General features: G+C 42.1%; 1 protein-coding gene across 1 annotated transcript in view; it reads left to right on the top strand.

The window, feature by feature from the left end:
• The window catches only part of CORO1C (coronin 1C), a 61,067-nt gene that overhangs the window by 12,374 nt on the left and 27,937 nt on the right, over positions 1–20,756 (top strand). The window contains exon 2 of the mRNA XM_085313491.1: positions 16,734–16,933. Coding sequence (XP_085169617.1) covers positions 16,734–16,933 — 200 coding nt within the window. The remainder of the gene's footprint in view (positions 1–16,733; positions 16,934–20,756) is intronic.

The following is a 20,756-nucleotide window of genomic DNA, read 5'->3' as shown; positions in this document are numbered from 1 at the left end:
TTTTTTTTTTCTTTTTCTTTTTTTTTTTTACTAATAGAATTGTTTTTGTTCTAGTTCTCTCATGTGAATAATTGCATCTTTTTCAGTTTGTAATTGTTCAGTACATCMCTATATGTGTTAAAAGCTGATAGTGTTGGGCACATAAAGTATCAGGTGACACCACAATTATCCAGCTTCTAGACATAGCAATGACCAGCCAAAGTGGTCCCAACAGCAGGTTTGGGCTTTGTTCCAGAGGACCTTCTGATGCTTGGAGTCTCACACCAGCGATCTGTAGAGGAGCAAATCAGCTGCAGACGTTGATAACGGAATATACCAAGACTGATTTGCTGCATCTAAATAAATGAGCAAATGCCGTCCTGTAACACTTTCCGGCCTCTGCATTGAAGGTCGCTCCTCAATCATAATCAGAAATTAGAAATGCCATAAAATTCTTCCTGTTTATAGCATCATTACTTTCATTCTTTTGTAAATTAATTTTATGTGTGCATGTATATGTTTTTGCAAGGAATATAAACATGATCAAAACTAATGGCAGGATATGAATTGAGGTAGTGATATGGCATAAAATAAAGGTGTCTGTCTGGGCCCTATTGCGTGCTTGGTCAAACAGCATATTTTTCTTTATACCTCTTCCATAGCACTCTTCAGAGTCAAGATTTTTTTTCTTTCACCCTGAAAATTTAGTCTTTCCAAGAATGCTAAGAAGACAGCTCTAATCTCTTTACAGCAGTCTTTTTTGTAAAAAGTCACAAAGTGCTTCTGAAACAGGAGTTGCTGTTGTGATGGAATACTGTAAATGCTTTAACATCATGCTGTGTAGGTCAGGTGCTAGCAAGGAACTTGACAAGCAAGTAATGAAAATGGCAACCTGTTCCTGTCCCTTAAGAGGGGGGAAAAACCCAGTTGCTCTTTAGGAGGCTGTCAGCCTGCTGGAGCTCTCTTAGTGCCCACTGTTAGAGAAGGTCCTCAGCTTAAAAGTGACCAAGTGAAGCTTGGGCTCTTCAGCTGTTTTTCTTCTTTTCTGTATGCTCAAATAGACCTTAAAATTAAAATATTTGCACACTTTATTCTTACAGGTTTTCTTAAGGTTTTCTGGATGTCATTTGATGGGGCCCCTCTGCCTGCCCTGGGAGGAAGTGGTTGCTGAATTCTTAATACTATTTTTTAATCCAAATTGTCATTTGGTTGTTGCAGTTAGAGATTAAAGGTGAGGAAAAAAGTAGCCAATAACTAGCAAGTTCTTCTCTGTTACTATCATACTCTTGTCTGTGAAAAGGTTGCTTGCTTCTCCAGAYATCTTCAGAATCCTATAGGACAGGCAAGACATGAATTTCTAATGCTAAAAGCAGAGAGATTGTGTTTTTGTTTTGTTTAAAAAACAAAAAACAAACAAAAAAACAAGCAAGAGCAACACTTTCTGGTTGCCTTTGTACATAATAAGCCTCAAGAAAACGCACAAGAATGACTTTAGTAGATTAAATAGGATTTGGACTAGTTTTTGCTAATTTCAAAAATAAAGTAAAATTCTTAATGAGTTAGATAGCGAGGTGGAATGACCTGCACTGGAGAAAGGAAGGAAGCATAGCTTCACTTCTTCAACATTATTGCTTTTCCTTATTAAAATGTTGTTATACCTTGAATTGAATAATATATATGCTTTTTGTTACAAGGACATACTAACTCTTTTGAGCTCTATTTGTGAGTGGTAGAGGCTAGATGTGGTCAGATCAGTTATAGTGAATTCTGTTTGACATTGARCTGGGCCTCTCGATCCATCATAATTAGTTTTTCTTGTTTTTCCTTTTAATAATTTAATTTGAAAAAGCAATGGAAATAAAATTAAAATAATGGTGGGATCTGACTTAAATTGATTAAAATTCAGTTCGATGTCATCAAGTGCACTAAGATGAGCTAACAGCTTTCATCTGGAATATTCTTGATTTATGTTTAAGTCTAAATGTTCCCTTTAAGAAAGGTCATGGGTTTTCTGTGGCTTGCCAAAATAGGTGAAGTCCTCTCTAAATATTGGCTGTCTATAGTGTCTGTTTCTGAATATACTTAATCTATATACAACTCCTTTTGGATGGCTATTAAAGCAACCACTTCTGAATTGTTATCAAATACGCCTGATCTGAATTTCTTAAAAGCGGGGGGGGGGGGAACCCAAGCCAAATCTTGTTTACATCCATGTATGAACCTAGGGAATACATCTCATTTGCAATTCCTACTATAAGTAATCTTGGGAAATGAAGAAATTAAATTTCAGATCACTCTGGTCAGAGTATTTTGAAATGTGGAACATATCTTTCTTCCCCCTTCATCTCCTTAGTTCTGCATATAGTTGCCATAGTTACTATATTCTTGAGTCCTTGAAAAATCCATTGTTTATCTCAGAAATATATAAAAGTACTGTGTTAAAGCATCACATCTTGCAAGATTCTCTTGCCATGCAAGTCTGATAGGGCACCTGACACCCCACGATACTGCAAATTTGGATGTTGGACGTGTGTCAGGCACAATCAGACAAACTGATAATGGGTGTAATTAGCCCCACTAGGGATTAGCAGACTATAGCAGATTGAAACCAAGGCAAGTACTCCAACCYTTCGGTGTTGAGGCAAACTGGCAGTTCTGGGCAGATGATCACTTGATATGGAAGATAATCATCAGTAAGAATCAACAGTAAGGTCGCCAGCTTAGTACTAATGTTACCTTTTGAAACAACTTACTTTTCTTTTCCTTTACCTAAATACTGTGGCATGGGTTAGTTTGTACTGGGATCTTAAATGCTTCACTCACGGAGGGTATGTGCTTGGCATTTAGTTGTCTTTTTTCATCGTATTATCTCCAATTACTGTTACAAGTGTTTCTTGCAGTTACCTGTGGGAAATAAACAAATACCCTTGCTTCCTACTTGAGAATGTGAGGTTAAGTGATTTGCTCAAGGTCTTTCAGATACTAGTTGGAAATACAAAGTTACTCACAATTTTACAGGTAGTTTATATATTTGTATTAACACAGAGCATCTTGGGATGGGGGTGAGGGGGGAGAAAGTGCCATTTAACTTTTCAGCTCTTACATTATACTGTGGAAATTAAAGAGCGCTGCAGTATTCTGGAGGTTGGAGTAAAAGGCACACAGCTGTCTTGCTTAGGTGGATTGGTTGAGTTTTTGGAGTTTGCAAGGATTTTTTTTTAACTAAAGTTTATTTTCGGTTTTGGATTTGTTGAGATTGCATTGCAAGGTGGGGGGAAAAAGTGCTTTCTAGCATCTTTTTTCCTGACTACTACTACTTTCTGGAGCAAACTGTTAAAATTCTGCCTGGTGTCTTAAGGTGTTTTCTTTGAAAAGTAGATTGCCCTAATTTGGCTTCCTATTTCACCATGCTTTAGATTCATGTGTGTGATCTCTGTACTCTTCACATCACTCCCTGATGTTCCTTTGGGGGTAAAGGTTATCTTTTTTGTTCTTTTTATGTAGTGCTTACCACATTGATCTCCTGGTCTGCTAGGGGAATTCTTAAGCGCTATGATAAATCACGTAAGAACCAGCTGGGGCTTGTCTCAGTGTAATACTGCCTCTTGTTTCACTTGCTCTTATCCAGTAGCCCTGTAAATGCCACGTGAACTCTCAAAGGGTTGAGAATTTAGGTTGTATGGGTAGTAGTGTGATTGTAAAGCCAACAGGTAAGTAAAGCTTAAAGGTCATCAAGTGCAGGCTGTAATTCTTCATTCCCCTTACAGGAAACAAGTTCCCCAGCCAGCTGCAGGCACCCTCCCCATGAAATCAGTCTGTGCCCAGTGCCTGTCAGGGCGCGATTCTCGCTGCCTGGTAGGGAGAGCACGGCAGTGGCAGTGTTGAGAGGTGCTGGGGACAGTTCGGTGCACTGCATGTCTTTGGCACAGAGAGCCTGCGGGTGTAGGAAGGTTTTTCAGCTTCTTGCTTCTGAAATCTTTCTTTAGAGTGCACCAGGAACGTTTATAAAAGCTGCTTATTAAGCAGCCCTACCYAAATACACTTTCATAAGTTAAATTTTTTCATGCCCACCTAGAGAGGTGACAGACATGCTTGATGTTACACTGATGCTTTGATACCAGCTTGCACAGGTAGCTGTCTTCTCTGGTACAGTGAGTGATGGCTGGAGCATGCGGGTGGGACTTYGTGCCTTAACACAGGACAACAACTTTGGCCCAAAAAAGGATCAATGATAAAGAGCATCTGTAAGACAGAGGAAATGTGTTTGAGGAACCCTTTGTTAAAACAGATGTCTGAAGGGCTGTAATTGGCACCACAAGATACTTCAATCTACTAACTTGATTTTAAATCTGTATCTGGATTACAGTTGTAGCYTCCCTCCCTCCCTCCCCCCAACTCTGATTTCAAATTGCACGTTATGGAAACAGGACAGAATGACAATGGTACTCTTTGAATTATAGGCTGTTTGGCCAGAAGAGCTGGCAGGACAGCAAATGGAAATCTGGAGAAATATGTGCCCGTTCCAACTGTGAGAATTTAGATTCATTTTGCAGCTTATTTGTTCAGCATTTAAATCTGAAACCGCTTTAGTCACGTGCTCACTCGATGTTTGCATTGTCCAACTTGAACCTTCTGCATGCCTTTTATGTCACAGATATTGCCTTGTCTTTGACACTTAATCATTGTTCCTTTTATTTTGAGAACAGCAAAAGTAGTTCCACATGTGAGTGCCTCACCTGTTGGATGGGTATTATCAACTAGCTTGAGAAGGAAAAGCCACTAAATTGGGCCCTAATTTACTTGGCGTTTGGATGAAAGTGTTTCTGAGAGTACAGTAAACGAGTCCATTACTGCTTTTTGGAATACAGAGTGTCTCCATTTAAAATCACACTGTTTGGTGTCATGATGGACCACGTTGATGTATGCTCCAGTCTGGCTGCGGCAGGTCCCTGGCAGTTCAGGTCCCTAGACAGTCGTGTTTGCCATTACTGGGCTGGAACTGCGTCTGGCTGTAGTGTTAGTCCAATAGGCATTGCTGTTACCGCTTGGCCTTCTTGCTCCTTTCTGATCATATTCCTCAAGGCAGTGCTGTTTTTATAGTGGGTTCCCTGAAGATTTGGATATTTTGCTGCATCTGTGCTGGATGTATGCTTCCGTCTAGCAGACCAGCAGAGTGTTTGTGGTCAGGCAGGGCCATCTGGAGAATTCTGCATCCTCACTTGGTCAGTCTGACTCACACTTGGCTGGTCTATTTGTGAGCTTGGTTGTGCTGATCTGTAGTTTCTGCTTTATTTCTAAGTTGTGAGGAATTTTTGTCCCTGCTAGCTTAATGTTTATAATGGAGAGGTTTCTCCAGGCCTTGGTGTCMTGATGGTTCTCAGACAGCAGTGTTGCAGTGCACTGGAAGAACTGATGATACCTATGACCTTTTATCCATGAGACAGTCTTTGTCCTTAAAACATCTTCAATGTTTATAGTTTCTTCCTGTGGATACCAAGACATGTTATAATTTAGGAGGAGCAGAAAAAAAAGTTCATCAAATCCTTTGGAGATTTCTCCTGTTGATAAATATTCTTGTCATTTTTTAGGGAATGACCTAATTGATTGCAAGCAACTAGAAGCATTGTAATCTTTYCAACAATGTCTTAAAGCCAATGAAGTTTAATAGGAAATGTGTTTATCTTAGAAAATACTGTGTTAATCAAATTACCTTCATGTCTGCACCTCTTTTGTCTTTTGCAGAATAAGAAACCCTGAATATGTTATTCTGTCTGGGTTTTCATGTTAGGCTCAACTCCCAGCACCTGGGATTTGCTGTCTGGCTGCTAGCTTAAGTTTATCATTGAAGAGGACAGACTGTATCCTATATTGGCAGATGAGTTTCAGATCCGGAGGCTGCTGGTGAGCTGTTCTGTCACATAGATAATGAGACTTAGGTTTCCTGTTTGTTGCGTTTGGGTACGCTTGATTGCTTTGAGTTGTAGGAGAAAATAAAGTCCTTTTCTAACACGATAGAGTCCTAACAGGAGAAACAGTGCTTATGCCTTGRCTGATAATTTGGAAAAGGTGGGACCTGGTGGACTCCAGCTGGATTTAAAGACAAATGATTTGGTGAGAAATTAGGCTCTGGTGGAGAAGAGCTCTCTCTCCCTTCGTAACCACCATCCTTAGCTGGTACTATGCTTTCCCCCAAAATTCATTTCCCAGGTTTAAAAAAAATGTAGCATGTGATGTGTCTCTTAAGAATATGATCTGGAAGAAGGGTGCACCTTTTAAGAAAACAGAAAAATYCAGCAAATTAAGAGTAGCAGCTTTGAGCAGATTGATACTTCCTCRTTAGCTTTGTCACACTGATAAGAGAACTAGGTCAGCTCTATAGAAAAAGCATCTTATCTGCATACTTCTCTTAACTGGAATCCTGGAGCTTGATTGCTGTAGCAGGCTTGCTGCCTTGCAGTTCTGCACAGGGGATTGTGCGCTCTCTCTCTCTCATGTTTTCCTCAGGGTCAAAGTGTGGTCTCAAGCCCTATTGCTTGCTTCTTTGTGGCATATGCTGCTTTTACTGTAGGGCTGATGCAGTCAGTCCCCAGGGGTGTAAGTAGCATCTTCCATCATGCTGGTGTAATGTCTCTGGCYGAAGTTCACAGGGCTGTTGTTCAGCTCTGGAAGTATATTGCTCTGTCTCTTGGCAGTAATGAGGATGCAGTGTGCAGAGAAGTATCTCTGGTGTTTATTCCAGTGGAGAAAGTGGAGGACAGTTAAGGCTCTTGCAGTRGAGCAGATGGAAGGCTAAGGCCTTCTGTGGACAGCTGCTGGGACAGCAGTACTCTAAGGTGAGAGGCTGTGTGCCCTAGCTCCAAGTTTTGCTTTGCTTATCCAATAAAGCTTGGCTGGTGCTCTCCAACTGYGTGGCTCTAATCTATCTATGGTGGCAGCAAAAGTGGAAGCCGAAGTGTAGAGATGGGCATCTGGGATGCTTAATCCATTAGTATTCTTGGGCTCTTTTGTGCCTGTATTCTGCATGTTATTTTACCTTTATGAAGTTTTGTCCTGGGTTTTATTGCTGTCAGCTCTACTTTATTGTCCTTTCTTGTCTTTGAGTTGTTGCACTGTTTTTATTTTTACTGATCATCTTAGTGCTGTTTTCATTAAATTAGCATCATCCAGATATCCCTAAATGCAGCACATATCACTGCTTATGAGAATGGCTGCTTTAATGTCAGTTAGAAGAAGGCATTATTAGAAATGTAAAGCTGAACAGCATCCCTTTTGTATCCCAAAAGGATCCAAAGCACTTGTTACTAAAGCTGGAAAAAAATCGCCTTAAAAACTGACTCCCATCCCCTGTTTGTGATCTACATTTGTATTTTCATGTTATTTCCATGCAGTTCAGGCAACTTTTCTTCTATTTCAATTTCAGGACCTGCTGGGAATGAAAAATGTAGAAAGGTTTTTATAATTATCACTGCTGCAATATTGAAAACAGTAGGCAAAGATCAAGTGAAAAACAGTTGCTTTATAATATTGGTAGTTAAGAAACTGTTAACACTGGCAAGGTATGAGGTTTGACAAGATACTTTCTTGTGCTTTCCTCCCTTCTTTTTGTTGTAGATTATGGTGTTAGTTTGTAAGATATGAAGTAGTTTTGTGTGTGCTTAAAGTTTCCTCTTCAGGTGCCACTGGATTAAAAAWTAAAAAAAARGRGGGGGGGAACACTCTAGCAAAGAAATGCTTTTATTTTCTTAAAATGATTGTTTCTAAGGGGTGTGACAGAGTCATTCTTTTGGTCTCTGGGGTTTGATGTTGCTGCTCTCTGGCCTTTTTTGGAGGTTGGAGGTTGCTGCTGTGACAGGGCTTCCGCAGAGCACGTGTTCCTCCTCCTCAGCTGCCTCTACAGAGCCCGTTAGAGRAGCTGCTTTACAATTTCAGATCCAGGCTTTATGTAACTACTGTAGTGTTTCACTTTGTCCTCCTGCTAAATTATTTTGTGTAATGATTTTTGTGTGTGTGTATAGCTTTTTGGTAGATGACACCGATTAAATGAAGTCAGACAATGTTCTGTTTTGGGTAATGATTTTCAACTGCAATGTCCTTTTGTCGCTGTAAGTTACGGTAAATGAGCTAATGTTAGACTGTAAGATAAAAGCTACAAAGCAGTATGAGCAGTAAGATCCCCCAAGAAGATGAATTGCGTACTTGGAAGTCTTCAAGTGAAAATATCCACTGTATCCCCATGTGTGCTTAAAAAATGTCAGCAACAGCATGGGAGATGTGCACTTAAGACTAGCATGCATAGGATAAGCTCTTAGGAAACAGTATGCTTCTTGATGTCCAGAAGACTTAAGCATTAYAGACATTTCTGATTTAGAGTTCTTCGTATTACAGTGACCTCAGCATGATTCTTTCAGGGTACAGCTCTGAAAAACAGAATCRTATCAAGTATTTCACAGCTTAGATCCAACACCTTGCACTTTGTCCAGGATAGCAATTTTAGCCTATTTAATTTTGGGTTGCGTTGCATTTCTGAATGTGTGTGCTCCCCGGTTGAGATATAATCAAATTCCCTGGTAGTTTGTGGTTTAGGTTCTTGTCCCAAAATAGAATCTTGCCAGTGGTATAACAGCTGGAAATTTCAGTATTAAGTTCATATTTCAGCTTTTTATCTTTAAAATGAAGTGAAATCAGATGGCAGGATCTTGCTCAACCTAGACTTCAGTAACTAAAGACTGAAAATAATCTGTGCACAAATATGATGTATTTTGGAATTGTGACCATCTGTAGTAGTGTTCACCCTTGGTTTAAATAATTCTGAACATCTGAAAGCAAAAATTCTATCAGTAATGGACTTAGTATGAATTGATTTGAAATGGTGCACCATAGATAAGGAGTACCATTGTGTTTAAAACTGCAGGACTGAATCAAGGTATTCATGGTGGTTTCTTTTTCTGCCATAGGTTTCATGCAGATTTGGAGAGTGAGCTGAGTTTTTTGTGGTCATGTGAATTTTCTACTTCTTCCCTGCCCAAATACTGCAAGACTTAGTATCATGTCACATTGTTCACTGGCTGACTTGATACTTGGTGGAAATGTTAGAGAGGGGTGAAGTCCACTTTGTCTTGTTTGTGACATTCTGGTTCTCCGCTTCAACAACTGTTGCAACTTGCTGCCTATGTAGTGTCGTTTCTCTGATCTCGCTTGCAGAGCGCGCGCTTGCCTCAGTTTCCTGCGGTGGTTAGCTTGCTGGTTTGGGTTATCAGACTATGTTTGTTCAGCTTCAAAGGGCTGATTCTCTCCTCTGTCCTCGCTCTCTGTGCGGCTCAGCAGCCGGGATCAATAGCAAGTGCTAGCCTCCTTGCTTCCCCTATGTTTTCTCCTTTGCTTTGCTTTGTCTAAGGAGTGCTTAAATGCCTTCCTTAAAAATGATCTGGAAAACTTCTGCCCTTCTAGATGAATGATTCTTCTGAGACATTTTAAGATGCTACTTATGCAGTATGGTAAGGCTGTGAAACATTTGTGTGAAAAATGCTTGTGATTAAACTAAACATAAGGCAGTGTTTCTCTGCAGGTACAGATGTGCATTTGTACTTGTGTACACCGCGCTGTGCACAGAAGTGGCTTACAGAGAACATCCGGATGTTGCAAAACCAAGCACTCTGAAGTTAAGAAATGCTAAAATTAAGTAATTAGGAAATACCTGGGTAATACTCATTTGTTCCTCTTTTCATATGCATTGGGATATGGCTGTTACTTCCAGTCCCRCAGTCACCAGACCCTTGCTTTGCTCAGCATGCAGGACAGCTAGTGCTCGCCCTGAGCAATGGCTGCTGCAGCTAGAGAGAATTCTCGCTGCCTGTGTTAAGCAGGAGGTGCAATGAGACGGTGGTCTTTTTAAGGCCTTAAAGCCTCTGAAGGTTTTATCCTCAGTTCCATATGTGGCCCTGTATCTTATTTACCATCTGATGCTTCAAATGTTCTGAAGACTGAATTACTAGATTCCTTGTGGGCTTCTCGCCGGTGCTTATCTCTGTAATGTCCAACTGCTTCACAGATGTGGCTGAGCACTGCTGTCAGAGAGAGGGTATCATCATCTCTGAGCTCTGTGTGAAGTGCTTGGGCCTCAGGTTGGGAGCCCAGGTTGAAATATCTATGGCCTGATTATTGGTCTAGGATTATAAAGACTTTCTATTCTTTTTTGGAGAAGGCTTTCCGCTCTGGACACTCACCAGTTTTGCAGATTAGACTCAAGAATCTCAAGCCAGGTGTTTAGAAAWATCTTGGACTGTGCAGTCAATGCATCACCACTTGAGAAACATYTGGACTTCCTTGTACCAGCCCCTGTGGCAGAGGCATGGAAAATCCTGTATTCCAGAGAAGCCTTCAGCTGTTTCACCAGTGAGACTGTTCCTTCTCCCTGTATCCTCCCGGTCTCGTTGCTGATGAGGTGGATGTCCTCCRGTGTCAGGCATCTTTGGTACTAGTGGCATTGCCTATAATATATCTTGTTTGTTTTTTTCCCGTTATCTGCTTCGCATTTGGTGATAGTTATCTCAGACTGTTTAGTTCAAAGCTGCCATTAAAGTGTACAGTACCTCTTCAATAAGACTCTAAATTAATTGGAGGTTGAGGGGCTTACCATAAGCAGATGCAACTCTTCTTATCTTGCTGAAGTTTTCCATTTAAGGAAAAGCTCTACTTCTTTGCAGTCTCAACTACCACTATTTTATAAGGAAGTGTAGTTCCCTATCTAGTTGATTTATATCTTCTTCCCTCCTTCCCCCCCCCCCCCCAATGTAGCCTTTGGCTGATTGTGACTTAAACTAGTCTTTTATTTCAAATGCCGCCCTTTCCAGAAGGGATCGCAATCACATGGGCTGAGCAGGATTTTGCCATTAGTGGGGGGTTTTCCTGTAAGTGTTCCCTAGCAGGATGCGTTTCCTCTTGCACAAGCAGGCTGAAAACCCTCTGAAGCCACAGAAATACATCTGTTGGATTCTTTAGACAGATAAATCCTTTATAAACAGGAAAATGGGCAAACTCATGGTAACTCTTGTGACACATCGTGATGGAAGTTCAGAAAGAAACTGAATGAAAAGTAGCACTGTGCAAGAATGTCTCAAGGCACTCTCAATTTGCAAGATGCCTTTAAATGCTGACACAAAGGCCAGACTCTGAACTATATGATGGGCACAGTGAGAGATGAAGTTCAGTTCGAGGTAAAATTCAGATGGAAGTCATTTGACATTTAAAAAAAAWTTTTTTGAAGGCTCTTTCGTATGGCCCCATACAGGACGTGTTGTAAGATGCTCTCTGTATCACAGAGCAGGATCCAGGAGATCAGTGCAGTCACAGATGTCAGCACTTCTATTGTAGCTGTCTTTGCAGGGTGTCTAACGCTTCTGTTTCAGTTTTGCTGAGGGCTGTAACTTTGGCAAAACTGGAACCCCTTTCAACTCTCTGTGGTGAAGTTTTACATCCTCTAAATTTGTACTTTGCTAAGAAAGACGTTTCCTGTTTAGCAAGTGTATGTTGATGGCTCCAGCTCCTTAGTTAAGATTTAACAGCAAAGACAACGATCTAGTTAAACTTCCCTTCATAAAATTGCTACTCTAAGACCTCTTTCTATGGGTAAATTTTTAGCATCTCCATAGTTAATTGTGGTTGGTGAAACAAATGAACAAAGAGCAGTTCAAGATGCTCTTCCTTGCCTACTAAGAAGTGCACTAAATTCAGTCATTCCTGAAGGGTCCCCAGTCATTAGCCTGCATAAGCCAGATCTTACTGTGTTTTGCATATATGGTAAAGGCTGAATCAGTCTTTTCAATGGTGAACCATTTTGGATGCTGGAGTCTTGCCTTATAATCCTGCAAGTGAAAAACGTAGGTGTTCTGCAGAACAGGGCTGCTTTCCTTCATGGGTCTCCTATCTGCAGCATGCCTCAATCGATGACTGCAGAGTGTCCCTGTTAGGAGAACCGGTGGCAATCAACTTCAGCTTGTAGATTGTGGAGGAGGGGATCCTTTGCACTTCAGTATTGAGAAACAAATTAAGATATTAAATGCTCTTCACATTTTAACAAGAGGTTGGGGGTAGGGAGAAGAAAATTCTTCTTTCGGTGTTTTAGACTGAGCTAACTCTGTTTTGTTTTTCACCTGCTCGCTTTCTGTGGTATGCTGAAAGATCCATAGTCGCTGTTCTTTATAACTAAAGCCTGCATGATGTTTTTTTTTCTTTTCCTTCTCTTTGGAAAGCAGCCAGATCAAAATGGCTGTGATCCAAAGCAAGAATCACTCCCTTTGCTATGGAAATGAGGACTTGGAGGCTGTTCACCATGTGTTCATCATAGAGAGTTCCTGCTAAGAATGATGAGCTGTAGGTGGGGGAAGAGGACAGCAAAGGTGTGTTTGAACAAATCAGTTCTGAAAAAATAAGGATATTTTTGGGGGTACATATGACTCTCTGCATTTTTAAAAGGCCATCATAAGGGGCGGGGGGAACACTCTCTCCAAAAATGGTTAAAATGTGGGAAATAATGTAGCAGAATTCCACCACAGAGTAAAGGGTGTTTCTCTGCCATTAGAATTGAAGGGGTGGTAGAATTTGTATTTGCTATCTGATTCTTGTGATAAGGTTTTTTGTTTTGGGGTTGTTTTTTTTTTTGGTATTCTGGTGCTGATCAAGTGAAGGAAGGTATAACTGTCCAAGCTATACAAATAATCCTCTGTATTTTTAACTATCATATCTACATTCCCAGCATTAAAGCAGACAAATTGCAAAACTCCTGTGTACACGATATGTTGACATTGGGCAATTTGGTGCTTGTTAACTCAGCAAGGCAAGTTTAAGCCCTCGCTTTACCTTCTTCTAAAACATCAGATTTTAATCTTAATGCACAGTGGGATGGGAATATTGCCAGTTGGTGAACACTCATGAAAACTGACTGGCCTGTGCCCAAAGCAGAATACTTTTCTCTTCTGGGAGAGTTACCCACCCCAGGCAGCTGGGTGAGTAGAATTTTGCTGCAAAAGACCTGTGAGGTGTTTTTGTAAGGGCAAGGGCTGAATATGCGCAGACTTCCTGTTGTGCCTAGGCATTGCAACACATCCTACTTTACAAGAACATCCTTGCCTCTTCTCCTCTAGCCCTGTGATTTGGGCCACGTGTTGGAAAGTTGCTGGAGGGAGCTGGTGGTGGAAGGCTGCAATTCACACCTACGGCAGCGCTGCCTGCAGCCCAGGGCAGCCCTCTCTCCCTGCCTGCGGCTGCGGGTGAGCAGGGAGCTGAAGTGTAACCCCCAGGTTTGCCCTCCACCCCACAAGCTGACGTGGGGCTGAGGTGGCGGGGAGGGCAAGAGGAGGAGATGCTGCTCTCGGACCAGAAGCTCGCCAGGAACTGTAGCCCCCCGGGACAGTGGGACTCAGAGTTGAAGGTGTGGAGTTACAAAGTCGTGCAAGACTCAGCGTGGAGACACCTTACTTCTGAAAGGAGCCATATCAGTATGAAAATGCCTGACGGATCGCTGAATGAGTCTATACCATGAATTAGTAATTGGGTGTGGGACTTCATTTCTTTTCACTCTATCTTAATCAGGCCTCAGGCAGCTTACTAGTGCAACGTGTTTCCTTTCTTTAAGACATCTTCATTTTAGCTGAAATTCACCTTTTCTTTGCGCGCGTTTCAGCGAGGCTGAGGCTTGTCTGAGGTCATGCTGTGAATCAGTGGCGACTCTGCGACCGCCCGGTGCTCCTTGACCCAGCCGTGCCCCTGCCCATCATACCCCCTTTCCCACTGGGGGCATTCGCGGGCGCTGCTCCCAGGAGGTTCGGGAGGCTGCCAGCTCTGGCCGAACTCCACCCGGAGCTGCTACGGACCATCTGCTGAAACAGAAATTCTCCCGTCCCTTCTGCCCCTTTGCTCTCGGGTAACTTCATCTTCCCTTCCTCTCTCTGAAAACGAGAGAAGCTGTGCCGCACTGCTGCAGAGTAGTCGTGGTATTATACCCCAAAGAYGGGGCCACTGCAGAGCTGGTTGATTAAATATCTGTGCTGTTTGTGTACTGGCTTGTTACTAATATTCCAGAGCCCTGTTGCGTGAAAGGTGCATGTGTGCTGTAAGGCTTCAGCTGTTCCGTCGAGATTGCTGTAGAGTTTGACCTGGCCTCGCGTGGTTTTACTGTGAGTCGTGAGCATAAAAAGGCGGTGGTGTTTGTGGGTCTGTATTTTGCACTCTAATTTGCTAATTTGAGTTGAAGAGAAGCTACTGGTTTCTGACTTCCTCTTGCACTTTGGTGTCATTGGGTGTGTCTAGTTTGGAACAGGCTTTTTATTTTTGCTATAGATAAAATATTTGGCTACAAATGTATGTAATTGTGTGGACTGATTTTAAATATGGAGAAAGCATTAGTTCATCTATCATCATGACAGTAATCATCAATGACACATATGAAGCTTTTTTCATATGTACAATCTTAAATACCCCAATTCACAAAATTATGCATTTAAAAATCACAGCTGTTTTTTCTTAAGTGCCATRAGTTCTTAATAAAATGGTGTTTGTGGCACGTATGTAGCTTAAAAATGGCCAAGTTCATATGGGAAATTTAACAAACCATCAGAAGAAGCCTTCCTCACGCGATGCATACTTGGGCGGACCTGGTGCACTGTGCTAAACTGTCGTGGCAGCCCCGGGTGAGAGGAGGAGCGGGGTTGTGCCGTCTGATCTGCTGCGCCGGAGGCAGAAGTGAGGTGTGCCGTATCCGCCGCCGTTCCCCTGAGCAGCAACACGTTTACTCAGAGTTGCTCTCCGCTCAGCAGTCTTACAGAGCTAGTAAAGGGTAGAAATGATCCTCTGAGAAACATGGCAAAAAACCTGCCTATTTGAGATGACTACAGATAAAAAATAGAGCTCTTTACTGCTCCGTCACCAGCTTGTACAGAGTTCAGGTCACCGGTGCCTGGAAGTCATTACCATCTGACAGCTGTTTGGCCCGTGAGAAAGTGGTTGGTGGCCTCCACCCTGCATCGCAGGGGACAGATGTCYGCAGCACAGAAATGACCCCCTAATCGGCGCGTTTATTATCTGTGCCCGCCGAGAAGCTAGCGCAGCTCTGGTAGCTCTTTGCCTGGGAAGCGGGAAGGGGGGGCCGTGCCGGACAGCTCGCCGCCTGGGCTGCAGCTCCGGTGTGAAGACACTTGCAACGCTGGAGTTCGGCTYGGCGCTACGGTCGGCGGCGTCAGAAACCCGCCGGGCTGGAGGCGGAACGGCTGTGGAGGTGTCCAGCACCGGCTCCCAAATGCTCCAGCTAGATGTGGTCACAGTGGGGGCTTCTGGGAAATAAATACTGCAAATATTTTTTGTTACACGTATGGAAACCTGAGTATTTCACTAGATAGCTGTCTGTTCTGTTAATTGTTCTGTACCATTTTTCTCCTCTTCAAACACATTATGTGACTGCTTATTTGTCAGCTCTGATGACTGCTTTACTCTAGTTATTCAGCTTTTTGTTGTTGTTTTTATCTCAGAGACTACAAAATAGAGATCATCCTGAAATCTTTTTCACTATGCTTTCATGCAAAGGCTTTGCAGTTACAGATGGATGTACAACCTTTTATCACTTTTGCTCGCAGACAGGCTGCGCGGAGAGAAACATGCTCGAGCCATGTTCAAAGTCTTWCGCTTGGGAACGTCAGCCTGGGGTTTCTGCAGCAAGCAGCTTTGTAAAGCAGAGCAGTTTTTCCCAGCCTCTGCCTGTGCTTGGGGACCTACTGGGAGGCAAGATAGGAGTCGGACTCTGGTTATTTTGCTCTCCCTAGAGACTGGGGCAGAGATTTTTCTCATCTATAAAGGCAAAATGCTATATGGAGGCCTCTCTCTTTCTTGCAAACACAGACTGAAGGAGAAAATCTTGCATGACAGGAAAACTCCATCACTGCCTTGCAGACGGAGGGCASCATAAGGTTGCGGATACTGAGGATGGTCCAGTTGCTCCCTTCCAGGATTAGTGTTTGCGCAGAGCGTTGTGCCCCTGCCTGCTCCTGGGATTCACAGTGCTGGAATTTTCCATGCCAGTTGGTTCCCCTCTATTCTGACTCAAGCTTTCTTGAAAATTTTTTTCTCAAGAAGTGCTACAGACACACTAAGTTAATTTGAGTCATTAGCTTGTTTCCATTACTCCTTTCTGCCTAGGAAACTAATTTTATTATTTTTCAGTGAGATTTTGGAATTAGAAGAAAGGAGTGGAAGCTAGCTAACATGTGGAACCACTTCACAGGAACACCGGATTTTGAGAGCTTGCATTTTTATTTACATCTTCTGGACCCTGTTGGACTTGAAAATAAACAAGTTCAATCTGAGACCAGATTTACCCCTGAAAATATGTAGAGACTTGTCTAAAAACTTCTTGTAGGATAAGGAATTTCCTTTATTAAGAAAATACATTTACAATTAGGAAACTGGCACTTACTAGGGTAAAGTGAGGTTCAGTTGTGCAGGTTACAAGACAGTCTGAAAGTTCCTTTTTTTAAAAAAACTGGAGGCGGGCAAGAAATGCAAAGCTAGTTGAAAACTGCAAGTCTAAAGCAAGTTGTCTCTGAGTGTAGGCGTAGTGAGTGAAACTGTATTTTTGTGGTTTTGCAAGATGGGGGATAGCGCAGGTGAGAGGGGTTGCAGAGGCGCTTGGCAGGTGTCTTTTTAGAGGAGCGTGCGGATCCCTCCGTGCATAACTAACCACGTTCTTTTAATATTCCTTTTCTCTGCAGACACAATGAGGCGAGTGGTACGACAGAGCAAATTTCGGCACGTGTTTGGCCAAGCAGTGAAAAACGATCAGTGTTACGATGACATCCGTGTTTCCCGTGTTACTTGGGATAGCTCCTTTTGTGCAGTAAACCCCAGATTTGTTGCAATAATCGTAGAAGCTAGTGGTGGTGGAGCATTCCTGGTGCTGCCTTTGCACAAGGTAAGTGCTTTTGAAAGTTTCTCCCTACTATATTCTCAGCTTTCCTTTGTTGTTCAGCAGTTGTTTATGAGTAACATTAAGCCTGAGAAGTCTCTGCTGTGTTGCATCTTGTGAATGACAAATGCTGCTCAGTAGTGCCGTGTACGAATCCATGTAATGTCTCTAATCAGTCTAATGCTTCCTCTAAATTAAACACAGTAAATAAAAGTTACTTGCTTGAGTAATCAAAACCAATACTATATGGCAGAAATTTCTAAGTAGAAAGCTACTCCATATGAAGCTGTTCTACTTGTGATAGCTGTGTTCAGTTTTTTTCCCACTGTCAGGGATTTAGCTTTCTGAGCTCTCCAATTATCACTTAATTCAAGAATGCACCCGACCCTAGTTACGTCTTGCAGACCAGTATCAGATGAGTGGCAAAGTGTCAAACTGGTATGAGATCTGAACCAGGCTAGACTGCTGCTGACCCTTTAAGTTGTTCTTTTGCTGTACACTGGTATAATACAAGAATAATGTCAGTAAGAAAACACCTTCTCTAAGTACCATCACAGCTGTCTTGCTGTTCTCCAAGATCATATGGCTCTGTCTAGGTTTTAGTTTGCTTCAGGCAGGTCTTGTTATCCCTCAGGACCTGACATATAAAGGGGAAGTGCTTCCTCTCATCTTGGACAGGGAAGCAGTCCTTAAGTTCTCTACTGTGCAAAATGTTGCTGTGGCTCCAATAAATAATCCTGTAGTGAGGCTGTATACACGCTGTGCTTCTTCCCCTTCTGCACTGAATTTATTTTTAGAACCCCAGGGATGTGCTTTGCAAAACACACAGAAAAGTTAGGTTCCTGTCGATCAGTAGCTATGAGAGTGGTTGAATGAAAGAGTTGGAGGGAGGCTGACGAGATGGATGCAGAAACTTCTATGATAGCTGCTTAAAATTCAGTGGTGTAAAAGCATATGAATGAGTAGGAGCAGTCTCAGACTGATGTAAATTCTGCTACCCCCAGATACCACTTTAAAAGATCATAAACAATCTTTTTTTGAGCCYTGTTGGAGAGAAGTGTTCTTACCTCCCTTTCTGATGTATTTACTTCCATCATAGTCAGTTGGCAAGTCTCATATTGCCAATTTTCAGATCTTTGAAAGGAGCCTAGCCAACTTGATCCCTTCCTGTGCTCATAGTCAAAAAAGGAGAAGTATCAAACCTAGATGCACACACTTCCCTTCCRTAACTTCTTTTTTACTTCCTTTAATGAAACTTTACTTTAGAAGACAAATAGCTTGGTAAAATATAAGGGAAATAAATGACCCTAACAATGATGTGGGAGAGCAACATATGCTCTTATTAGGGTCCTCAAATACCCATATTTGATGCTTCTAAAATTATATGTCTAGCTTCATGTACATGTTATGTGTAAATATAATTATTGCTATGTTGAATGAAATTAGTAGTCCATCTAGCCTGGATATTTGACAGAACTCAGGGGAAGTACTTCTGTGTTTGACTATGGTGTTGGTTTACAGAAGCAGTTAGCAGTTGTCTTATGTTGTGAATTGCAGTAGTTAAAAAGCCCTTCAGAAAAATGGTTCTTTCAAACAGACCCATACTAGTTTGGGAAGCATGTTGTGATGGAGTATTTCAGGAGTCTCACAAAGCATTTCCATATCCCTTTAAAAATTTCCTTTCCTTTTTTTTTTTTTTGAAATGTTTTGCTTGTTTCTCTATGAATAAGGTTTCAAAAAAGCTAGTATTCTTTCTCTGTAATATTATTTTTATGTCTTTGTAACCCTCAAGCTTCTCACTTAACTAAACATTCAAAATGTCTTCAGTTTTGTCATCAGCTCTGTCCTTTTTTTCGGGCCCCTTTTGCAGATATGCCTTATTTATATATTGAAATAGTGACCAGAACTGAACATAGCATTCCCAGGGGAGAGTGCATTACAGGAACAGAGGACTGGAAGGGCCTTCTGGGTCAGTCTGTGCAGTGCTCTGCTGTAGCAGGCCACCACAACATGAAGTCCTCACCTAAACTGCTCTATTTTAAAACTAGTCTTTTTTACTTTACCCAYTACTGGAACGTTATGCCAGAACCTTGCTCCTCTCATGACCAGAATCTTTTTCTTAATTCTGATGTAAAGCRGCTTTTCGTCTCCATTTTATTTTGTACCAAGATTATCCTTTAATTTAAGTGACTGCTTTTCCCCTCTGTGGTATTTACAAGTAGATCCTGAAGCAAGCAGCGAGTTCCTACTTACGCCTGAGCTGTGCTAACCTCGCAAGCCRAGCTCCTAGCCTGCTCTTAAATAGCTCTCCATTTTGCTTGTCCTATTAGCAGCCCTTTGCATGGACTTTAGTTGCATTCATCTTTTGAACGTGTCCTGGTCCAGCCCATTGTACAATGGCTCTAATTTCTAGAAGAAACTCCTTGCTCAACACAGTGCAGTGACGCTTGCCTTGCAGCACAGCAGCAAGGCACGATCAAACCAGGATTGAGGAGTGCACTTGCTCTTCTTTTTATTTCCAAATGATCTCTCAGTCCATGGCAGAAATTCCTGCTAATCCTGAGTGTGTGATCTGGCATTCTGTGTTGTGTCCTGATTTTTATTTATTTATTTATTTTACCATTTCTTACAGTTTTTCATTTATTCCTTCCTCTTTGTCACCATTACCATTGCCTGTGTCATCATTAGCATTCCTATCCTTTGGTTTGCAGCTATTTCGTGTTAATATATGACAAGATTTGATAGGAAACTGGACCTTGAGGAACTCTGTTGCTAARCCCCTCACCCTGACACTTTCTTTTGCTATGCAACATTTTGCTGGCTTTGCTCTAACCAGTTCCTGTATTCCTGATTTATTTTTATATTCTGGGCTGCTGAAATGGTTTCCTCGGTTCCCTGAGCACGCTAACATTTTGATTTCTGTATTAGAGTGCCACTAAGTCCATTTAGCAAAAGTATTTGCTGAGTTCTCACAGTATGATGCTTGCTGTTATGTTCAGGAGAAGAGGTTGATTTTAGACCCTGTTTTTGGTATGATTTCATCACTGAACCATCAAAATGCACTAGATGCAGTTCCAAGCGTTAAGGTGGCTGCAGTGAAATGCTCCTCTTATAATTTAATTGCCTTGTGACTGTTGAAATCTGCAGTGGTCACTGTCAAGCACTTGTAATGCGGCTTGCCCTTCAGTGGAGGGTTAGCTGAGCCCGTGTTTCACAGGGCCTCTGTAATCATGAAAGTCGAGATTATTAAAACTTGGGAACGAAAGAGACATTTAAAATAAGTAATGTTTGTTGTTGTGGCAATGGCTTTTGGTTCCCCTCAAGTGGTTCTCCRCCATCTCACAGGGCCATTTACGGAGCAGCCAGCGCAGGGGGCTCGGGAACGCCTGGGCTGGACCTAGGGTGGATGAACCATGAGCCGAGTAAAAACATTTTTGACTGCATTTATCCAACAATCTGATGTGCTGGAAAGGAAGATGAAGGGGTTGGTTTTTTCCCTGAGTCTCTAGTTTCACATACTGCTCTGACCAGATAGCTGAGGCGTCTGTGGAAAAAAATGTGATCTTGCTTTGGCCAGAGGACAGATGGACAGTCAGACAGACACACGCACATGAAGTGTGTGTATAAAAAATACGTAAAAATGGCTGTATATGTATTTTCAGAGTGCTGTCTCTGTGTGTATATGCATTTTTTTTAAAAGAGTGCAGTGTGCAATATGTGTTTATACGTTTATGTTTWAATGGATGTGTGTGCGTACGTACGTGCCCCCCGACCGCGGAACGCCCCGCCGGGGGCGGCCGCACCCGCGCCCCGCTGCGCGCCGCGCCCC

This window comes from Rhea americana, unplaced genomic scaffold, assembly GCF_003343005.1.
Source record: "Rhea americana isolate MKP2758 unplaced genomic scaffold, rheAme1 scaffold_389, whole genome shotgun sequence".
NCBI lineage: Eukaryota > Metazoa > Chordata > Aves > Rheiformes > Rheidae > Rhea > Rhea americana.
The sequence above is the reverse complement of the archived record's forward strand: the minus strand, read 5'-3'. Positions and strand labels throughout refer to the sequence as shown.